The following is a 22,504-nucleotide window of genomic DNA, read 5'->3' on the forward strand; positions in this document are numbered from 1 at the left end:
ACTCTGTTTAAAACTGAAATTGGTGTGGGAGGAGGGTATAGTTCAGTGGCAGAGTGCATGCGTGGCACGCATGAGATCCTGAGTTCAATCCCCAGTACCCCCACTAATAAGTAAATAAATAAGCCTAATTATCTCCCCTCCCCACAAAAAAATACCAAAAAAAAAAAGGGAAATGAAGAAGAGAAAAAGAAAGAATTTTTTCTTGAAAAACTGAAATTAAATTTAGATGAAATACTTTAATTTTTATGAAAATGCTATTTTAAGATTTCTGATTAAAAAATTATCAATATTTGTTTAAAGTCTACTTTATATCATCTTCCAGATTTTATTATATAAAAATTAATCATCATACACTATTTTAGTTTATATGAGACTAATCTTAAAATCACATAATTTGATATATTTAAATTTCTACAATGATTTTCTGAATCAAATAAGTTATTATTTCTGCAACTGTAGATGAAATACTTAAAATATTCATTTAAGTGTGTTTCCTTTGCAGCATTTGGCCCCATACAAAACCCATCCCCCGGGGATAAGGTACAGCTCAAGTGGTAGAGCCTTGCCTAACGTGCACGAGGTCCTGGGTTCAATCCCCAGTACCGCCATTAAAATAAATAAATAGACTCAATTACTTCCTCCCCTAAAAAGTGTTTTTAAAACAAACAAACAAAAAAACCCAAACCAAAAAACCCCCACCATTCCTGGGGGGCAGGCTGTCTGGTGTGAACGTCTCACATCAGCATGTCCTTTGGACCCAAGCACATTGTTCTCATTATATGGATTCTAGCAATAGCCATTGTGACAGATCATTGAATTAGGAAGTGAACAAGTTCTTTTCTCGAAGTTAACTCTTCACTTCCTTAAGGGAGGAGATTGTCTGGATAATCCAAGTGGTAGAGGACGGAAAAGAATTTGCAGTTGTTAGGGGAGAATAGATCATCAGTCATCTAAGTTCTAAATAATAAGTAGTTCACTTGTGTCCTTATTATTGTTGTTGTTATTTTTTAGGTTCCTCATGTAAATGATGTCCTATGGCATTATTCTTTCTCTTTCCGGCCACTTCACTTAGAACGACAATCTTCAGGTCCATCCATATTGCTGCAAATGGCATTACTTTATTCTTTTTTATGACTGAGTGGTATTCCATTGTATATATGTACCACATCTTCTTTAACCAGTCATCTGTGGATGGACACTTAGGTTGTTTCCATGTCTTGGTTATAGTAAATAGTGCTGCCGTGAACATTGGGGTGCAAAAGAAATATATTCTTAAAGAGCAGAGGGAGTGAAACCACTGCTGCCTAGCAGGAGGGACACCTGACTGTTTCTGTTGAGCCTGAGAGATAAGACAGGTTTTTGTCGTCATTGTTGTTTTGCTGCCTCATTTTATTTTATTATCTATTTTTTGATTTACCATGTTCTATTAGTTTCTGGTGTACAGCATAGCGATTCAGACATAGATATATATATTTTCAGATTCTTTTTCATTATAGATTATTACAAGCTATTAAATATAGTTCCCTGTGCTACCCAGTAGGACCTTGTTGTTCATCTATTTTATATATAGTAGTGAGCATCTGCTAATCTCAAACTCCTAATTTATCCCTCCCTCCCCCTAAGAGAGGTTTTAACATTGTTAAAAATTTATTAAAATTTTTTTTTTGTTGTTTTGATTTTAACATTTTTAAAGTGGTACAAATAAATCAAAAGAAGGACAAAATTGTAGGACATGTGAAAATTACATGAAATTCTAGTTTCAGTATCCTTAAATAAACTCCTGAGACACAGCCATACCCACTCATTTTCATATTGTCTGTGGCTGCTGGGGCCACAGGTGAGAAGCTACAGACACACCATGTGAGCAGCAAAGAGGAAGATATTCACTATCTGGTCCTTCATAGACGTTTACCAATCTCTGATGTTGCTTACAATGGAAGTTTAAGCTGACCTTAGTAAATGACCTTACATAAAAATGTCACTGAATGAAAAAGGATTCTGCTCTTTTACTGCATGGCAGCCAGTAGGGAGGTGCCTCTGGCCCATCACCAGACTCTTCAAGATGCAACAGGGCCTGTGACTTTTACAAATACATGAAGGTCATTGTGATAAATGTTTTCCAAAGCTTACCATGGCTGTAAAACCACTGGGAACACAGCCACAAATAAGGAAGACACACTCAGCTGTGGAAGAATGCATGAGTCTTTAGCTTCATTGCCTCAGTGAGGTATGCAACATCTTAGAAAGAACAATGAAGGATTGGTCAAGAAGAGGTGAACAGAAACAAATAATGAAAATTAATATTTTATTTGATCCATCAACAGATGACTGGATAAAGAGGATGTGGTACACACACACACACACACACACACACACACACACACACACACAGAGGAATATTACTCAGCCATAAAAAAGAAAGAAATGATGCCATTTGCAGCAACATGGATGGACCTAGAGATTATCACACTAAGTGAAGTTAAGTTAGACAGAGAAAGACAAATATCATATCACTTATAGGTGGAATCTAAAAAATAAAAGATACAAATTCTATTTACAATCCAAAAACAGACTCACAGACATAGAAAACAAACTATGGTTACCAAAGGGGAAAGGGCAGGTGGGATAAATTAGGGATTGGGGATTAACAGACACACATTACTATGTATAAAATAGATAAACAACAAGGACCTACTGTATAGCACAGGGAACTATATTCAATTGCTTGTAAAAACACATAATGGAGAAGAATCTGAAATGAAAAAAAAATGTATAACTGAATCACTTTGCTCTACATCTGAAACTAACATTGTAAATTAACTACACTTCAGTACATTTTAAAAGATATATTTTGACATTGATCACCTCACAATAACTGATGTAGAAAAAGTTTTCTGTATAGCTCATTGTTTTCATATGATTTGATCTCTGAGGACAAACTCATTTTCCTCTACTCTCGCTCTGTTTCCTTCACTCTTGACACCAGAGGTGTGGATTTTCCCCACCCCAGGGGCATGTGCCATAATTCAATTCAGGTCTGACATCAGCTACCTGGAGTTAGGGTCAGATCCCACAAGACAAGGGCTCAGTCTCACAACTTCAGATGCCAATGGCAAGCCCAGGTTGTCTCTTCTGACCAACCAGCAAGGAGGGTTCCCATTACCCCTCCTTGGGTTTGATAATTTGACAGAATGGCTCACAGACCTCAGGGAAACACTTACTCATGTTTACTGGGTTATTGTGAGGATACAGATGAGCTGCCAGAGGAAGAGATTCTTAGAGTAGAGCATCTTTCTGACCTCCCCAGACTTGCCTTCTTCCAGAACTTCCAGGTGTTCAGCACCCTGAAGTCTCCAAACCCAGCTCTTCCTGGATTTTTATGAAGGTTCATCACGATAATCAATGATGCACCATTAACTCAATCTCCAGCCCCTCTCTCCTTCCCGCAGGAGGTAGGTTAGGGCTGAAAGTTCCAAGCATCTAATCGTGGCTTGGTTTCTCTGGTGACCAGCCCCATCCTGAAGCCATCCCAGAGTCCATCTCTTTCGAACAAGACACTCCTACTGCCCAGGAACTTCCAAGGGGTTTAGGAGCTGGGTCAGGAACCAGGATCCAAGACCAAATGTTGAAATAAAAGATGCTCCTATGGTCTGATCACTTAGGAAACCACAAGAGTTTTATACGAACCCTGTGTCAGGAAGGGGGGCAGAGAACAGTGTATAGCTTTTCTGTCCACACTTCGTATTATCCTCTAGCTCTTTACATGTTCATGTGATCGACTGGCTGCCATGCAGTTACAATGTAGTGTGTGTCTCCTGCCTGATCGTATTGCCAGCCGTAGGTTATACATATACATTTATTTGTTTTCATATTCTTTTTCATTGTAGGTTACTACAAGATATTGAATACGGTTCTCTGTGTTATACAGTATAAACTTGTTTTTTAAAATCTATTCGGTCATTAGTATCTGCAAATTTTGAACTCCCAATTTATCCTTCAGGCTCATTCTTTATGGATATTCTTTTTATTTGTTTTTTGGGGAGGAGATAATTAGGTTTATTTATTTCTTTATTTAGTGGAGGCACTGGGGATTGAACCCAGGCCCTTGCGCTTGCTAAGCACATGCTCTACCACCGAGCTATACCTTCCCCACCTTCTTTATGGCTATTCTTATTCTATCTTGAGGCATAATCAACTCTTAAACAAATACAACCTACAAAACAAATCAATCTAAGGACCAAAAAAATAAAAACAACATCAAAACCAGAAAACCCCACCCAATAAATAAATCAGAAGCTTGGAGAAGTGAAGTAGCAGTGAGAGGGATGTGAATGACCTCTTCTCGTTCCTGTGGGATTCCAAGAACTTCTGTGGCACCATCTGTTATTAGAAAGAGGCTGAAGGACTTTTGGGAAAGAATTAGAGGTTTTAACAGCATCCTGCCAAAGGAACTGCAAGGACTTTAGACAAGGCATAAGTAGTTAAGATGATTTCACTTTTAAAAACAACTTTTTTTTTTCAGTTTATACCCAAGAGTTTTTAAAATTTTATTTAATTAATTTTTAAAATTGAAGTATAGTCTTTTTATTTTTTTGGTGAGGGGAGGTAATTAGGTTTGTTTATTGTTTATTTATTCTTAGAGGAGGTACTGGGGGTTGAACCCAGGACCTCATGCATGCTAAGCCTGCGCTCTACCACTTGAGCTACACCCTCCCCGCCATGAAGTAGAGTTGATTTACACAGTTGTGGTAATTCCTGGTGTACAGCAAAGTGATTCAGTTATATGTATTATATATGTATATATATATATATATATATATATACCTTTTCATATTCCTTTTCATTATAAGCCATCGAAAGGTATTGAATATAGCTCCTTGTGTTATATAGTGGGGCCTTGTTGTCTATTTTATATATATTAGTGTCTATGAATCCTGAACTCCCAATTTATCCCTCCCCTCCAGTTTTAAAAACAACTTGATTGAGAAATAATTTACATACCATAATGTTCACCAATTTTAAGTGTATGTTTCAGTGATTTTTAGTATAGTTTACTGAATTGTGCAAATACCACCATAATCCAATTTTAGATCATTTCATCAGAGAAAATTTCACTTGAATAACTTATGAAGATTATCCCTTAGGTGGACTTAGTGATGAAAATTTCAAAGTGGAAATAGCTTTATAGTCTTATAGTTACATGATAAAAATTGATTAGTATATGCTTATTTAAAAAAAATCGTTCCTACCACTTAGACATACTCTTAAAATATTAGTGTATATTCTTTGACATTCTGCACTACAAAAAGCAGTCTTTCCCCCCAAAATCAAACATTACAGATATATATAAAGCACAAAATTTAAACACTTCTCCTTTAACTCCACCTCTGTTGGGGCAGAAGTCTTGGACGGCCCCGGGAGTTCCTGTGCCCTCAGCGCCTGGGTCTGCATGTCCCCTGGAGCTGTCAACATGGTGCTTGTTGCTCTCATGACTGGGCTACACTAGGCGGCATAATCAGCCCCCAACATGGACTATCTGGGTGGGCTTGACCCAATCACAGGAGTCCTTTAAAATCAGAGCATTTTTTTCTGGCTGGTGGTGGAAGAGGAAGTGAGTCCTCAAGCATGAGAAGGACTAGAAACACTTGAAGGCGGGAGGGGCCACGTGACAAAGGATGCAGACAGCCACTGGGAGCTGAGCAAGCTGCCCTGATCTGCCGGCAGCGAGGAAATGGGACCTCAGTTTTATAACTACAAGGAATAAGATTCGCCAATGTGAGTGTGAGTGTGAGTGTGTGTGTGTGTGTGTCAGAGGGACTTCCCCCACACCATCAAGCATTCTGCAATAGCAGCAGGGTGTCTGTCCCATAGTTCAACTCAATTCTGACATCTCTACCTGAGATAGTATCAGATCCCACAGGTGAAGGGCTCAGTCCTCCAAGACCAGCCCCCACTCTTCCACTTGAAATGTCAAGTTATCATCTGTGCTTCTGTCCACTTGGCGATAGATCTGAGGTTCCAACAACTTGCCCTCCTTGAGTTCAATCCATTTGCTAGAGCGGCTCACAGAACTCAGAGAAAATGTTACTTAACTCATTACTAGTTTATCATAAAAGATTATAACTTGGAAACAGCCAGATGGAAGAGATGCACAGGGCCAAGTCCAGGGAAAGGGCACGGAGCTTCCCAGCCCTCTCCTGGCATCACTCTTCCTGAATTTCCATGTGTCCACCAACCCGGAAGCTCTCTGAAACCTGCCCCTTTGAGATTTTATAAGGCTTCATTACGTAGGCATGAATGATTAACTCATTGGTCACTGACACCTGATTGAACCTCCAGCCCCTCTCAGGGGGTGGGACTGAGAGGTCCAACCCTCCAATCACGTGGTTGAGTCTCCTGGCTACAGACCCTGTCTTTAGGTAGGGTCCGAAAGTCACTTATTACATAATGAAAGGCACTTATAATCACTCTCATCACTTAGGACTTTCCAAAGGTTTTAGGAACTCTGTGCCACAAACAGATGGAGACCAGATGTGTATTTCTTCTTGTAAGTCACAATATCACAGCTAGCACCTTGAATGAGCTGGAACCTAGATTCTTCCCGAAGTTCTCCAGGTGAGGACTCAGCCTGGCTGACAAACCGACTTCAGCCTTGTGCGCCCAGGTGCGCTGTGGCTGATCTCTAACCTACAGACACCACGAGATAATACAAAGGTGTTAAAGTCGCTGAGAATCTGTCACACAGCAACAGAAGACTAACAGAACCCCCAATCCCACTGCTCAGGAGGTAATCACTTAACACAATTTGGGGAGCCCCCTTCCAGGTATTTTAATTCAGACATAAGTATACATTTAAATGGGATTATTTCTAATATTTGCATCTTGTTTTCTTCACTTAATAGAGTGTCAGCATCTTTCTTTGTAGCACTCATGTATTTTTTATTTTATTTATTCATATTGTGTGTGTGTGTTTACAAGACAATTTGTAGAAGCTTTGTCAAAGGGTGTGCTACTTAAAATTCTGGAAGAGACCGTCCAATTGCTTTCAGAAAGAGACCGCAGTGATTCCCAGTCCCAGCAAACGTGCGAGTCCAGGCTCTCCATGCTCTCTCACTTCTCATGCTCTTCAACAGTGTTTCTTGCCCATTGGAATTTCTTTTATAGTCAACAAACTTAGAGTCAGGTAACAACCTACCACTGTAGTCTACTTCTGTTTATTAAGCGTTATCAAAACAATTGAGGGAGGTAACAGTACTGGCCTTTGTACTTTCATGCACACAAACTCGGGCCAAATTACTAAAATTTGGGCTACTTGTTTAAGCAACTGTTGTTTCTAGACATAAGTATTCTGTTTTGAAAGAGTCACAAAATATTCCTGAGTTTCAGCAGAATATCCTTCCAAATCTATTTGTATTAACTTGTATTTTTTTACTTCAGAGACCCAAAATATCATATTTTTAAAATATCTCTAATATTTCTTACTTGAATTATTTTTTAAAGTCCAGAAAGCATGGTTAGCTGCCACTTGGAAGCAACCAAGATGTCCTTTGGATGGTGAATGGATAAATAAACTATTACATTCAGACAAGGAAATATTATTCAGGGCTTGAAAGAAATGAGCTAGCAAACCATGAAAAGACATGGAGGAATCTTAAAGGCATTTACTAAGTAAGTGAGAGGAGCCAATTGGAAAAGGCTACATATTGTGTGATTCCAAGTATGTGACATTTTGGAAAAGGCAAAACTATGGAGACAATGAAAACATCAGTGGTCCAGGGTTGGGGTGGGGGAGGGACGAACAGGCGGAGCACAGGATTTTTAGGGCAGTGAAACTACTCTGTATGTTAGCACAGTGATGGACAAAGGTCATTACACATCTGTCCAAACCCATAGAGTGTACAATGCCACGAGTGAACCCTAAGATGAACTATGGACTTTGAGTGATAACAATGTGTTAATGTAGGTTCCTCAGTTGTAGCCAAAGTATCATCTCAGGGGGGAGGGGCGTGTTCATTTTATGGAAAACTGCGCACGTGTCTGGGCAGGAAGTATATGCGGCGTCTCTGCACCTTCTCAGTTTTGCTGTGAACCTAAAAAAACTGCTCTAAAAAAAGTCTTTTAAAAAAAAGCGTGGTCCTGGGGTAGGGTATGGCTCAGTGGTAGAGCATGTGCTTAGCATGCATGAGGTCCTGGGTTCAATCCCCAGTACCTCCATTAAATAAATACATAAATAAACAAACAAATAAATAAACCTAATCCCCCCATAGTTAAAAAACAAAAAAAGATAAGGATAAAAACAGGAAAAAAACTTTAAAAAATTTAAAAATAAAAAGCATGGTCACATCACCAATCAAAGATGACACTTTCATCAGGTTCGTCAAGGTGAGGGGTGTCTGAACCTTAATACCATCTCACAGGGAGTCTAATTTTGTAAACCCTCTATTGTAGGACACAGCCTCTTTGGGTCTGTTGGTCAAATAAGTTTCAAATATGTTCGTTCTTCTGTGGAAACACAGTGGTCCTTTTAGAGGATGGCTCTTTTAAAGATGCCAAGTATCTAGAGAGAACGTCTCTTTAGCTAGCTACTGCCTGCCTGAAGATGAAGAGCATTTCCTCCTCCATTCTATACCTGGTAAAATGTCCTTCAACTTTGCCCTGAATTTAACTGATTTTTCAAGTCTTAAATCCATTCCACAAGTATTTACTAGAACAAGTGTGTCCTCATCAGTGGTGGAGGTCATAAAGATAAACCCGGGGCCATTCAGGATAAAGCCTCAAACTGCATATCCAGTTTAGTTTATTCTCAAACAGCGTTTCCCCACCTGGTGGGCTGGATAATCCTTTGCTGCAGGGGGCTGTCCTGAGCACTGCAAGATGGGCGCAGCATCCCTACACCCTGCATGCTCCATCCCTGCGGCATCCTCAGGTCATGACAGTACAAAAATGGCTCGAGGGGGAGCGTAGAGCTCAGTGGCAGAGTGTGCTTAGCATGCAGGAGGCCCTGGGTTCAATCCCCAGTACCTCCATTTAAAAAAAAAAAAACTAGGAAAGAAATAAACCTAATTAATTACCTCCCCTTCACACAAAAAAGCTTAAATTAAACTGAAAAATAAAGTCTCCAGACAGTGCCACCCGTCTCCTGGTTGAGAACCACTAATTCTAGAAACACTCACAACTTTCTCTTAAACAGACCATGAACATACATGTCTTGAATTATTGTTTTCTCAGCCTCGAATGACAGTAGGAATCCTTTACACTTTTCAAGATCCGTAGTCTCCGTGAAGACTCCCCAGGCACAGAGACTCCAGTGGTGGAACACATATTTCAGATTCCTCCTTGCTTTCTTTTTTTTAATTATTTTTTGTAACTTTTTAAAATTGAAGTACAGCTGATTTACAATGTTTTGTTAGTTCTAGTGTACAGCATAGTGATTCAGTTATGCATACATATATGTGCTTTTTCATTACAGGTTACTACAGGCCGCTGAACATAGTTCCCTGTGCTATGCAGTAGGACCTCCTTGCCTTCTTGAGGACTAGCTGTCCATTGGGCCTATGGAATTGGGGTGGGGGGTGCTTAGTGTCCCTTACAAACTAAGACAAGTGCCTTGAAGCAAGACAATACAGAAACTTTTCTATGACAAATTATGCAAAGGAAACTGTCCTAGATTTGGGGGAAGACAGAGCAACAGGATGGGTGGGGAGGGGGTCAGAGGAGGCTTCCCTGAGAAGGTGGCTGAGTTGAGCTCTAAGGAACCAGTCACATTTAACTAGAAGTGAGGGGTTCACTCAGGCCCTGGTGGGTGCAGGGACCATCCCCAGTCTTCGTGGCCCTGAAGGAATTTACAGTCTGGGGGGAGAGGGCCACATCAAGAGTACCTTTTGGGGGTGAGGGAGAGGGTATAGCTCAGTGGTAGAGAGAGTACTTAGGATTCACGAGATCCTGGGTTCAATCCCCAGTACCTCCATTAAAAAAATTAAGTAAGTAAATAAATAAACTTAATTACCAGGGGGAGGGTATAGCTCAAACTTGTGCATGCTTAGCATGCACCAGGTCCGGGGCTCAACCCCCAGTGCCTCCTCTAAAAGTAATTAAATAAATAAACCTAAAGATCCCCCTCCCCCAAAACAAAATAAATAAATAAACCTAATTTTTTTAATAGCTAAAAAAAATTAAAATAAACTTAATTACCTCCCTCCTAAAAAAAAAAAAAAGCTTAAAAAATAATTGGAAAAAAAAAAAAGAAGAAGAAGACTGAAGGGAGGCACCCTGTTTAGTCTGGGACTCTGGAAGGGTCTCTCGAGGCTGCGTGGCCGTCACCTCACAGATGGGGAAACTGATGCGAGGACCCCAGGCCCAAGGTCGCGGAGCTCACTCAGAAGACGGACCTGATCAGCCTCGGAGTCTCCAACCCCAGGCCGCCGGAGGCCGCTGCACTTTGCTCGTTTTGGCCCTGACTTCATCCTAACAAGGGTCACACAGCATCACTTCCCCTAATTCCACCGCACTAGACGCAGTTTCGCGTTACTACTATTGCATCAGGATTCCATGTGTCAAGAACGATTTGGAAAATTATCGTCTTCTTTGAACAGTATCTCCATGACTCTGGAAAAGGCTGTCGGTTCCTTCTCCAAGAGCACTGAGCAACAATGCTTAAAAAGTGGTTATCTGTTTTCTCATTTGTAAACCAAGGATGATAATGGCACCAGCCCTTTAGGGTAAGTGTCAGAATTAAAACTAACACGCACTAAACATTCAGAGCATGCTGGTATAGGTGCGAGCTCAGCAAATGCTATAGTTACAGAATGAGAGGAGGATTCATGGGTGGGTGGACGAAACAGGACCTTGTCTTTGTTCTCAATGAGCCCCTCAGCCCTCACCTCTCCCTGCTCACAACTAAGCCAATCCCAGTATGGGTGTGGTCAACTCCTCTTTGTCCGCCACACAAAAATGTCATCCTCTGTTTGCTAAACAGACATCTGGCAACAATCTCTCGGGATGTCCCCCACTCCCACTAGGGCCTGGGTGAGCCCCTCACTGCTAGGCAATCCTAAAAAAAACCAAACAAGAAAACACAGTGCAATTCCAACCTTGAGAAAGAAAAGACCAGGACACATTAGGAGGGCTCTGGGAAAACAGATGAATATTGGGATGATTTTTAACACCCAAGGAAGGTTTTTATGATTGATTCTCACACTGAAGGTGGCATCCGTGCGTCAGTGGAAGAAACTGACTTGAGGAGTAGCAGACTGCGGTCCCAGATTTCCTCTCTATTACATTCATTCACTCATTCAGTCATTAAGTGTTTATTGTCCATCTCTATGTGCTAGGCACCTGTGAGTCCACGGATTCATGGAGAGATTGTTAACTGGTTTTATTCATATGATGGCTTTCAGATTCTTTTTTCATTTTGAGTGAAAACAAAACAAAACCTCTAGCAGTTCCCCAGTTGTTGAGACCTAGTTTTCCCTTTTCATTGATGATTGTGTGGCAAGCTGTTTCCGTAACAATCATTACATGTAAAATAGTTGGCTCTTTAAAACATAAATCTGCAAAGTTCTTTTTGCAGCAAGAACAGCTCACTGGTAGATATACCAGAAGCAGATGGTACAGGAAAACAGGGATGACATCACAGCAAATCAAAAGATACTGTACTAAAATATTTTTCTTAAAAGGAAGTACAAGAATGTGACAGGACTTTAGAAGTAGAGGTGACTAGGGGAGGGTATAGCTCAGCGGTAGAGTGCATGCTTAGCATACACTAGGTCCTGGGTTCAATCCTCAGTACCTCCATTAAAAAAAATTAAAAATTAGTAAATAAACTTAATTACCTCCCCCCTAAACAAACACACACACAAAAAGAATTAGGAGTGACTGTTTAAGTTGCCTTTATTATTTTTTTTAAATCCTAGTTTTAAAAAACTGTTTTCTCTAACATTTCTAACTTTACAATATTTCAAATATGGCATCTTTAAGATTCTGACAATGGAGCTGATAGGGAAATTAATGAGCAAAACTAAAACGCAGGGATGTCAAACACAGAGCCCAGAGCAAGGTTACCATGGCATCTTCTTAGTAAAGAAACTCCATCTACGACAAGAGTCCACCTCATGAGGATGTAATAACAAAAAACAGAATAAAAAGCAACAATTAAGATTTGTTGGATGCTTACCAGGTGCCAGACACTGGATTAAGTGCTTTACATTGATTGTCTTATTTAATCTTCACCGCAGTCCCCCAGGGTAGATATTATCATTATCTGCACTTTTATATATATATGAAAACTGAGGCTTAGAACAGTTAAATCACTTGCCAAACATCCCATCGCTAGCTGCTGTGGAACCAACAGGGATCTGAGTGAAGGCTTTCTGAGTGCGGAGCTCTCTCACTTTGAAAGCACTATATCATCTACACAATGGAGGGAGGGGGGACAATAAGGAAGAAAACAAAAACTCCCTGCCAATTGTTGTTTTAACTTAGTGCAAAAAAAAAAGCACGTTCAGCCTTTGAGATTCTAATCTAATTCTCATAACAGTCTGAGGGGGCGGGTTTTTATCATCCTCGTTTATAGAGGATGGAGCAGAAACTTAAAGAGGGCAAAAAACTTGCCCAGAACCACACATTCAGTAAGTAATGGATGCGAGACTCGGACCCAGGGCCATGTGTCTCAGAAGCCCCAGTGTTCTTCCCAGGTTCCTTCAGGGGCAGGGGGCGGGGTTCAGGTTTGCCCCAGGTAGATCGCGCTTTCTGTTCCTATCCATGGAGGAGCAAACTCTCCTTTTCACCTTTTCTAGGGCAATTCATCCAGAATACCCCCCCCCACTCCATGGCTTCCTTCCAGTGGCTGACTCCCAGAGTTTGTATCCAACCAGGTGAGATCCTTTCTCTCTGAGAAGCTTTCTGGGCTGCTGTCCTCATCCACCGCCCCACCCACCCCCAGGTTCAGGTCCCTCCTGAGTGCTCAAAATTACCCTACACTTACCTGGTTCCAGCGCTCACGCCCCGTGGAATCATCCCTTACTGTCTGCCTTGCCTCTCCCAACCTCTCCAGGGCTCTGCCACATGCACCATCCAACAGTGATTGTGTGCTGTCTACTCAGTGTCTAGCTAGGTGCCTGGCACACAGGAGATGCTCAATGAATGTCTGATGGATGGATGAGTAAATACTGACCTCAGGTCCTCTGCAACTACCACCATCATACTGAACTCCATAATTCAAATGTCCCTGCCACTAATGGGACACACACATACACACAAAATCATATGTATGGTGAATCTGTAGTTCATGAAGTGGACCAAACAGTACTCATTGTTAGGATGAATAATGACCATTGGTAAAGTAAATGTCTTTATGTTTTGAACAGGTTTTTCTTTCTTGTTTTTAGTTCTAATTCTTTGATTTTATTTTTTTATTATCATTTTTTTCCCTTGGTGGGGCAGGTAATTAGGTTTACTTATTTATTTTAACGGAGGTACTGCGGGTTGAACCCAGGCCCTTGTGCATGCTAAGCACACACTCTACCGCTGAGCTACACCCTGGGAATTCTTTCTTGCTTTTTGAAAGAGCTAATGATTATTTTCTAATTATAACGAGCACTAACATTTGTAAGAATGGTCTGCATCTTCAGGTACATTGTCTCATTGAATCCTGATGGTCAGTTCTGTGAACCAGGTGTTATCAGATATTTTTCAGGAGGATAATGAGCTCAAGGGTGATGTTTTCCAAGATTATGCAGCTAATAAATAAAATTGCTGAGAACAGATTCCATCTCTTCTCTTAGCCTGATGTTGTGTCCATGTTACCTATGAAGACACAGAAATACTGAAAATGAATATTGCCTGTAAAATGTGGATTCACAAAAACTAGTGAGGGAAGATTATTTATGCTTTCCTTCACACCAAGTGAGAGAGTATATATTGCAGTAGCACTGGATTTGGAATCATGGGAGCTGTAGCAGAAATACCTTTTGTTTCCTTAATTTTCCTGGCATATTGTTTAGACTTTCTCTAAACAGCTGAAAAAACAGTAACATTTGACTGTATAACTTCTGTACGATTTTTTTTACTATGTGCATGTATTACCTATTTCAAAATTTTTACAAATAAAAAGATACCAATGAGTCTATTTGCTTTACTGAGTCAAGTTAGCATCACAAGGCATACCAATTGAGGGCAGGTGCTCTCCAAAAAGCCTGTAGAAACAGGGTCTTAACTAGATAATTGGGTGTGCCCCCGTATCTTTTCATATTAGAATAGTGAGGTGGGTGCTAAGTAGGGGTCATGTGCACAACCACGTAACAGGTGCACTGAGAAGCCAAGAACGCTGACCACCGCAGATCAGTGAGCAGCAGAGTGGACTGAGTCATTATTCTTTGACTCCAACACCACTGCTATTTCCATTAGACCAGGCTGCCTAGACCTGCTGGTAAAAGTTAGGCCTAGCCCCCGGTCAGATTATGTAGGCTTCAGTACTGCTCTGCTGGGCTGTAATGTACTTACAGACAAGAGCTCCAGTATGTATTAAGAGAAAAAAAGCAAGGGTATATATTTTATTTCACTACTTTTGTGCAAAAAAAAAGTGCATCTTTAAAAAAGAACATGTGTCTGCATTTGTTTATTATGCATAAACTATCGGTTGCCTGCAGGTTTTCCATCTGTAAAATGTGGGTGCTGGAATCACATTAAATACTGCAAATATTAGAATAGTGCCTGGCACACTGAAGTCCCATTTCACTTGGGTTCTCAATCCAAATGATACCCTCGCTTAATCATTTTCTAAAATACCCTTTTAAAAATCATTTTCAATTGGCAGAGGCAAGATGAAGATATGGCAAGCCATAGAAAATGTAATTACTTAAAGCTGCTTTGAATTAGGCCCAAAGCAGAGTGATTAGCCAACACTGAAAGATGCTTGGTGGATCAGTTACCTACAAGTATTAAAGAACTATTACTGTTCACCCTGTTACTAAGCAAGGGTTTATTTGATTATGACCCAAATCCTTTTTTTTTCCCTAAAAGGGGTCGCGAAGAAGTTTACTACACTGTATTTTAACCGTTTGCTACTCTTAAATGGTATGAGCAACTTTAAGGAAAATCTTAAGCAAAATATGACCTTAGATTATGACCCCAAAACACATTGACAAGTCTCAACAATGTTACTGTTACCGGCTTAACACCGAAGCTAGTAAAAGGCATACTGTAACTGCTGTAAAGTCATGGGAGAAAATACACTACGATCAGAACACAGGGTATGGGAAAAACGGCTTTGAAAAAAGAAGAGTAGTATTTGCTACAGTCTGTTAGAGGCCACGCCACGGTGACGACAGCCGTCCGCCGTCCCCCGCCCCGAGCCACGTGGGGTTCTCGGCCCCTCCCGGGCGCTTCCTGCAGCCGTCAGAGGACCGAGGGGTGTGACCTCTTGGAGGGGGCGGGGCGGGGCGACCACGGCCCTCGCGGAGCGGATCCCGGCCCTCGCCGGCCAGCGGGTGTTCGAGCGCTGGAGGCGCGGGCGCGCGGGAGGGACGGCCGGGTCGACCTCACCGCAGGCTCCGCCTCGACCCGCCTTCCCGCCGCCTGGTGCGCCCCGGGCTTCCCGGCCGCGGAAATGTGAGCTCTGCCCGGGAAGGGCTCGTGTCCGCTTCTAGACCTAGCTCACCGTGTGGCGCGAGGTCCCTCCCCACCCCAGAAGTCTCGGCCATTGTCGCAGCCTGAGTACGAGCGCCCAGTCAGTGGTGCCCAGGAGTAACTTACATATCAGTCAAGGACTAAAGTAGAATTTTGCTGTTGCGTAGATACCACTTTTTAAAAGGATTCTCTATAAGGTATTTATAAAGTGTACACAAGTATCTGTAACCATAGGGCCTTGAGAACAACTTTTAATGAGTTGTGCGTATTTGACAGATCACTTTTCTCACTTTTATTTTTCTAAACTGAAATTATATTCGATGCTTTCCCCTTTTACCAACCACCACTTTCATTTTGAGTTTTCTTCCTTAAATTAGATGTTAACGGCAATCCTGGATTCCATGTAAAACTTTGAAATATTCAAATTTTGGTTTTTTCCATCTTTGCTTCCTTCCCTTGAATCACTAGATAACCATGTCTTGACGTTTTCAAATTTTCACCAGCCCTGTCAGTATTATCCTCAACACTGTACAAACCTAAACCATTTGAGGCTTATAGAAAGAAAGCATGGTAAAGAACCACGGAAGATAATAAATCTAGAGTGGCACCCTCTTAATCTGAAATTACACACTTAATATTGTGATACACAAATGTGGCTGATTGTGGGAATCTAGTTCCAAAGAGACTAGCCATTAATTAATATTTCCAAGGTAATAAACAAGAGTAGAGGTACTTGCATGTTCTATTGTTAGTGATTGATTTTCACTGGTACTTCTTAACAATTTTATCTTATTACAAACATGGACTAGCAAATTAAGATAATTTAATTCCACATGTATATGATTGGGCAAAGGCACTAGGAAATGCATTGTGAACAAATAATTTGTGAAAGGAAAAAACTAGAAATATTGACAGTATAGAAAAGGCTTTTGTTGCTAAGAAAAGATTGGTTACGTGCATTTCTAGAGAAACTTTATATGAACTGGTTACTTTCATGAAACTATCTCAAAGTTTAAACAAGAAAGCTACAAACCTAATGAGGAAAGAAAAAACCTGATTTTTGTAAGTTAATATCTACAAAGAATGGTAAAAAAAGATATAGGAAGGTTATTTCAAAAGACTTTATTTCGTTTAAATAAATGAAAAAAAAATAAAGAAAAAGCATTTGGATCGTGAGAAGTAACTCAAAGCTTGTACTGGAAGGACTATTGTTCTACCATGAAGGTAAATAAGCACCATACCAATTTGCTTTTGACTGCTTCCCAATTGTTTTATATATTAGTTTTCCTCTTCCAATTTGTTTGTGGTTCCTCTCCAAAAGGGAAACTTATTTTGCACACTTAGCCCTGGACACATAGGTTCTCAAACATTTGTTAGTAGATTGGCTCGAAAATTTGTGGTGGTGATCCACACGTGGAGAAAGAGACATAATGATCTAGTAATTAGCTCATTAAATATAAAGTTTCTTCTTTCTTCAGGGGTATTTCTGAGAGTCTGCCCTGATTGCCAATTTTAAAAAGGCCTCATTCAGTCTCGCCCTACGTTGATGCCTAAAATACACTTGGAATCAACAGGACCACAGAAAATGAAGCCATCTATTGAACCGGGAGAGGCCATTTTTGTGAAGCAGTGATTTCACAGCAAGTGCTGGGATAGTTAACTGGGTGGATAAGCCTCCCGGTGCCGTAGGTCTTAGTCTCCACGTGAGATCATGTGGAAAGACTGAATTTGAAACATTCTTTTTAGGTGTTTCATGCTGGCCATTATATGAGTGTACACTGGAAAAAGGATGTACCGGGACGGTAGGCACACACTCAGGGTCTCCCTAACGCAATGAACTAGTTAGACGTACAGCGAACTGCGGGATTGAAGTCTATGCTGAACGAAAAGCTGGACATCTGGAGTAGCACATGGGGTGAAGGGACTTGGGGAAAACCTTTGCAGGGAAAAGCCAGGAGGCCAGCGCAGCAGCATGTGAGTCGGACTCCCGGCCGCCAGGCCGAAGACCTCGCGGATTTCCCGGCCTGAAGGCGGCCCCTCCGCCGGGTTCCCGGGCGCGGGCCCCGCTCCCTCTGAAGGGGCGCGGGGGGCAGAGTGAGGGCAGCCGGACCCGCAGAGGAAGCGACTCAGGGCTAGTCCTGAGAGGGTAAGGCTGAGGAAGTGAGACGTGTTGCGGGGTTAAGGGACCCTACAATCCCTGTCCACCTTTGCAGTTAAACCAGGACTGGACTGGGGAAGATTCTGGACGTCCCCACCCCCCGCCGTGCAGGGAGTAATTCATACAAAAGGAGGACGCGCCTCAGCCTCGGGGAATCCCAGGGACCGTCGACAAACTCCCACTAACCTAGAACCCAGGGCGCGCTCGTCCCCGCCCCCCACCCACGCGCTGTCGTCATTCTCCGGGTTGAGAGGAGCATGCGCGAGGCGCCGCATGCTCCTCAGTGCGCTGAGCGCACATCGCCCACGGTCCCCAGGATGGGGGGGGAGGGGACGGCGACTGAGCGGGTGCCTGTGGAGTTGGCGCGGGGCACGCCGGGAAGTGGTGTCGTGTGCTGGCCCCGCCCGTTTCCCGAGGGTGGGGGAGGGCCATATATAAACGCCGTGGGCCCCGTGAACGGTCTTTTTCGCAACGGGTTTGCCGCCAGGACACAGGTGGGTCCGGGGCGCGGGTCGGCGGGCGCGGCCTCTGGGGCGGTTTCCCTCCTTCTGCTTCCCGCGTGGTTTCCTCCGTCTTCGCGCCGCCGAGCTCCCCTCCGAATTCCCGACCCCAAATTTCGGCTTGTGAGGGGCGGAAGGGTTCGAGGCCTCGGCTCCTCGGGCTCGCGTCCCTCGTGCGCGGGCGGAGGCCTGGCTGGATCCCGCGCGGGTTCTCGCTCCGCGGGCTTCCCGGGACCCGGCCGACGGCTCTGATGGGGCGGGCTTCTCCGCCTGGCGGCTCGGGCCTCGTCGCGCACATGCGGGCGCGGCCTCGGAGGGGCGAGGCGGCTCCGCGCCGCCACCCGGGAGCCGAGGCCCAGCCCCGCCCGCCGCTCGCGTGCGCGGAAAAATGGCCGCTCGGGCCGCGGGGCCCAAGATGGAGGCGGCGGCCGGGGCCGGGGGTGCGCACAAAGGGACGGGCCGGGCTGCTGCGCGGACTCGGGACGCGCAGTGGGGGGGTCCGGGCCGGGCGCGGCCGGCGCCGACGGGAATGCGCCTTGGAATTTGCCCTCGGACTTCGGGTCGTGGCTTGTTCACCAGCTTCCGGGACGAGACTTTAAAAGTGGGGTTTTTTCCCCCCAACTTAGGTGTCGTGAAAACCACCGCTAAATCTAAGCCAAAATGGGAAAGGAGAAGACTCACATCAACATCGTGGTCATCGGACACGTAGATTCGGGCAAGTCTACCACCACCGGCCATTTGATCTACAAATGCGGTGGCATCGACAAGAGAACCATCGAAAAGTTCGAGAAGGAGGCTGCTGAGGTGGGTAAAGTAAAACAGATGGTTAAACTAAGAAGCCTGCCAGCTTAAGTGCATTAGGTACACTAAGTGGTAGTTTTCCTAAAACTGACCACTAGTTTAGGTCTAATTGGGGTAAATTCCAGCGTTGGCTGCTAAGTAATTTGTGTCTGAAACCACGTTTTGAGAGTATGGTAAAGACGCCGAACTTTTCTCGTTGGAAACTAGTTGTTTTTCCAAATAAGTGGCAGTAAGGAATTTCAAGCTGGGATTTGATCATGTCTTAGTTACCAAGTAACCGTTCTTAATCCTTTCAGATGGGAAAGGGCTCCTTCAAGTATGCCTGGGTCTTGGACAAGCTGAAGGCAGAACGTGAGCGTGGTATCACCATTGATATCTCCTTGTGGAAATTCGAGACTAGCAAGTACTACGTGACCATCATTGATGCCCCAGGACACAGAGACTTTATCAAAAACATGATTACAGGCACATCTCAGGTTTGTAGAATTAAAAACTTCTGAAAGTAACTTTGGGCCCGTTATTGGCAAAACCATGGGTTTGTCCTTTGAAGAACTTTTGTTTAACAGGATATGGCCTTATTTTCTCTCAAAGGCTGACTGTGCTGTCCTGATTGTGGCTGCTGGTGTTGGTGAATTTGAAGCAGGTATCTCCAAGAATGGGCAGACCCGTGAGCATGCCCTTCTGGCTTACACTCTGGGTGTGAAACAGCTAATTGTTGGCGTTAACAAGATGGATTCCACTGAGCCACCCTACAGCCAGAAGAGATATGAGGAAATTGTTAAGGAAGTCAGCACCTACATTAAGAAAATTGGCTACAACCCTGACACCGTAGCATTTGTGCCAATTTCTGGCTGGAATGGTGACAACATGCTGGAGCCAAGTGCTAACGTAAGTGCAATTTTTCACGACAGTTTTCAAGACTGTTAAGTTCTGGAAGGGGCAAGTTTAATGGTAATACTAATTGACAATCGTGTTCTTCTAGATGCCTTGGTTCAAGGGATGGAAAGTCACCCGTAAAGATGGCAATGCCAGTGGAACCACGCTGCTTGAGGCTCTGGATTGCATCCTGCCACCAACTCGGCCAACTGACAAGCCCTTGCGTCTGCCCCTCCAGGATGTCTACAAGATTGGTGGTAAGTTTATCATGGGATCTTGAATGGGTTGGGTTGCTTCACTATCTTCTGTCATGTGGTGTTTGACGTTGTACTGTAAACTTCTTAGGTATTGGTACTGTCCCTGTGGGTCGAGTGGAGACTGGTGTTCTCAAACCTGGCATGGTGGTCACCTTTGCTCCAGTCAATGTTACAACTGAAGTCAAGTCCGTTGAGATGCACCATGAAGCTTTGAGTGAAGCCCTGCCTGGGGACAACGTGGGCTTCAACGTCAAGAACGTGTCTGTCAAGGATGTTCGTCGCGGCAATGTGGCTGGTGACAGCAAAAATGATCCACCAATGGAAGCAGCTGGCTTCACAGCTCAGGTAACAGTTTTAAGTGACACCTTTTTTTGTTCTGTGCCAAGAGTCTTAACTGTCTTTGAGTCACTAAATGTAAGTCTTCTTTCCAAGGTGATTATCTTGAACCATCCAGGCCAGATCAGTGCTGGATATGCACCTGTGCTGGATTGTCACACAGCTCACATTGCTTGCAAGTTTGCTGAACTGAAGGAGAAGATTGACCGTCGTTCTGGGAAAAAGCTGGAAGATGGCCCCAAGTTCTTGAAATCCGGTGATGCTGCCATTGTTGACATGGTTCCTGGCAAGCCCATGTGTGTTGAGAGCTTCTCTGACTATCCTCCTCTGGGTAAGGAAGTCTTTTCAGTAATTAGAAATTGTAATAGATGGACAGTAAATGCTGTGTATGTGTACCAAGTGTTTCTAATGATACGGTATTTGTTTTCCTAGGCCGTTTTGCTGTCCGTGACATGAGACAGACGGTTGCTGTGGGTGTCATCAAGGCAGTGGACAAGAAGGCAGCAGGAGCTGGCAAGGTCACCAAGTCCGCCCAGAAAGCTCAGAAGGCTAAATGAATATTATCCCCAATACCTGCCACCCCAGTCTTAATCAGTGGTGGAAGAACGGTCTCAGAACTGTTTGTCTCAATTGGCCATTTAAGTTTAGTAGTAAAAGACTGGTTAATGATAACAATGCATCGTAAAACCTTCAGAAGGAAAGGAGAATGTTTTGTGGACCATTTGTTTCTTTTGTGTGTGTGGCAGTTTTAAGTTATTAGTTTTTAAAATCAGTACTTTTTAATGGAAACAACTTGACCAAAAATCTGTCACAGAATTTTGAGACCCATTAAAACAAAGTTTAATGAGAAACCTGTGTGTTCTTTTGGTCAACGCTGTAACTTCCTGTAGTACTGCGTAGGTCAGGGACTTGGTAAGAGTTACCTATGCATAGCCTATTTCTGGTGGTAAATCTGCTGGAACAAGAGCTTTCTACTTTTCGGCTAATTTTTTTCTCTGGGTGGAAACTGCATGTTTCTAACCTCATGTGAAGAGAACTTTTGTTCTAAGTACATAGTAAAAAGTGTTGGTGCAACAGTTCATGTTAGGACAGGTAGGCAGAGTAACTTTGTTTTATATGTAAGCTAGTTTGTAAGATGAAATTCTATAATAAGAAAGCTCATGTTGAGTGTAAACTTTTGTGTAGTTATATCAACATTGAATTTTGTCAAATTTCCCAGTTGTGGTACTGCATTCACATTTACAATATTGCAGTAGTTAAGCCAAAATGCGAGGCTTCAGTAGTATTGAGCACTGCCCCCGTTGGCGTTAATTGTATCCAGATTCTAGGAAAAAATAAAAGCTACTTTGAGTGTGTTTCCTGTCACTTCAGAAGTTGACTTTTCTGATAGGAATTTCCACCCTTGTGCCACTGCAGTGGTAAATAAGTGAAAGGGCCAGTTGGAAGTTTTTAAAGTGCTACTTTAAAATCATTGCCTATTGGGAAGGGATATTGGAAGACTGCATATTTTGAAGTTGCTAAAATTTGACAGTAGGGATGAAAATAGTCCTTGAAACCTTTGAAAGTTTGGTGACTTGTAAATTGCATGCAGTGCACAAAGGGGAAAACTAGGTGGGTGTTAATAGTAATTGGTATCCTTGGGTGAGGCGACCGTCTGTAATGCTGCTTTTTGATAGTTGGTTAATCTAAGGACACGTGTGCGTTTGAGAAACACTACTATGGATCTAATTCTGTATGACTTGATATTGGCTCCCTAAGTAGGTGTTTTGGATATGAAAAATTAATACAGCTGGAAATGGAAAGGTATCGGACACCTAGTATTCTACAAGGCACAGTTGTGCAAGACTGTCCTGTAAGGTGAGAATTGACTAATTGAACAATGTTCTAGATTTTAAACTGGGTGAAGAGCCTGCTCATTTATTACACAGGAGGCCATTGGAATGTGCTATATA

The 22,504-nt window shown here is 42.9% G+C and overlaps 1 protein-coding gene across 1 annotated transcript; it reads left to right on the forward strand.

Moving 5' to 3' along the window:
* The first annotated feature begins 18,026 nt into the window (after nt 1–18,026).
* Nucleotides 18,027–21,403, forward strand: LOC102540473 (elongation factor 1-alpha 1). The gene is made up of 8 exons (XM_006204340.3): nt 18,027–18,276; nt 18,909–19,086; nt 19,380–19,559; nt 19,675–19,971; nt 20,066–20,216; nt 20,305–20,561; nt 20,649–20,883; nt 20,985–21,403. The coding sequence occupies exons 2-8, from the start codon at nt 18,943–18,945 to the stop codon at nt 21,107–21,109; spliced, it is 1,389 nt and encodes a 462-aa protein (XP_006204402.1). The 5' UTR covers nt 18,027–18,276; nt 18,909–18,942; the 3' UTR covers nt 21,110–21,403.
* The last annotated feature ends 1,101 nt before the right edge of the window (nt 21,404–22,504 follow it).

This window comes from Vicugna pacos, chromosome 18 (assembly GCF_048564905.1).
Source record: "Vicugna pacos chromosome 18, VicPac4, whole genome shotgun sequence".
Lineage (NCBI taxonomy): Eukaryota > Metazoa > Chordata > Mammalia > Artiodactyla > Camelidae > Vicugna > Vicugna pacos.

Excerpts from the sequence above, each read along its gene's own strand:
- LOC102540473 (XM_006204340.3), top strand. The coding sequence starts at position 18,943 with ATGGGAAAGGAGAAGACTCACATCAACATCGTGGTCATCGGACACGTA. Across the intron at positions 19,087-19,379 it reads TCGAGAAGGAGGCTGCTGAG|ATGGGAAAGGGCTCCTTCAA; the intron begins GTGGGTAAAGTA and ends TAATCCTTTCAG. Across the intron at positions 20,884-20,984 it reads CTCTGACTATCCTCCTCTGG|GCCGTTTTGCTGTCCGTGAC; the intron begins GTAAGGAAGTCT and ends TTGTTTTCCTAG.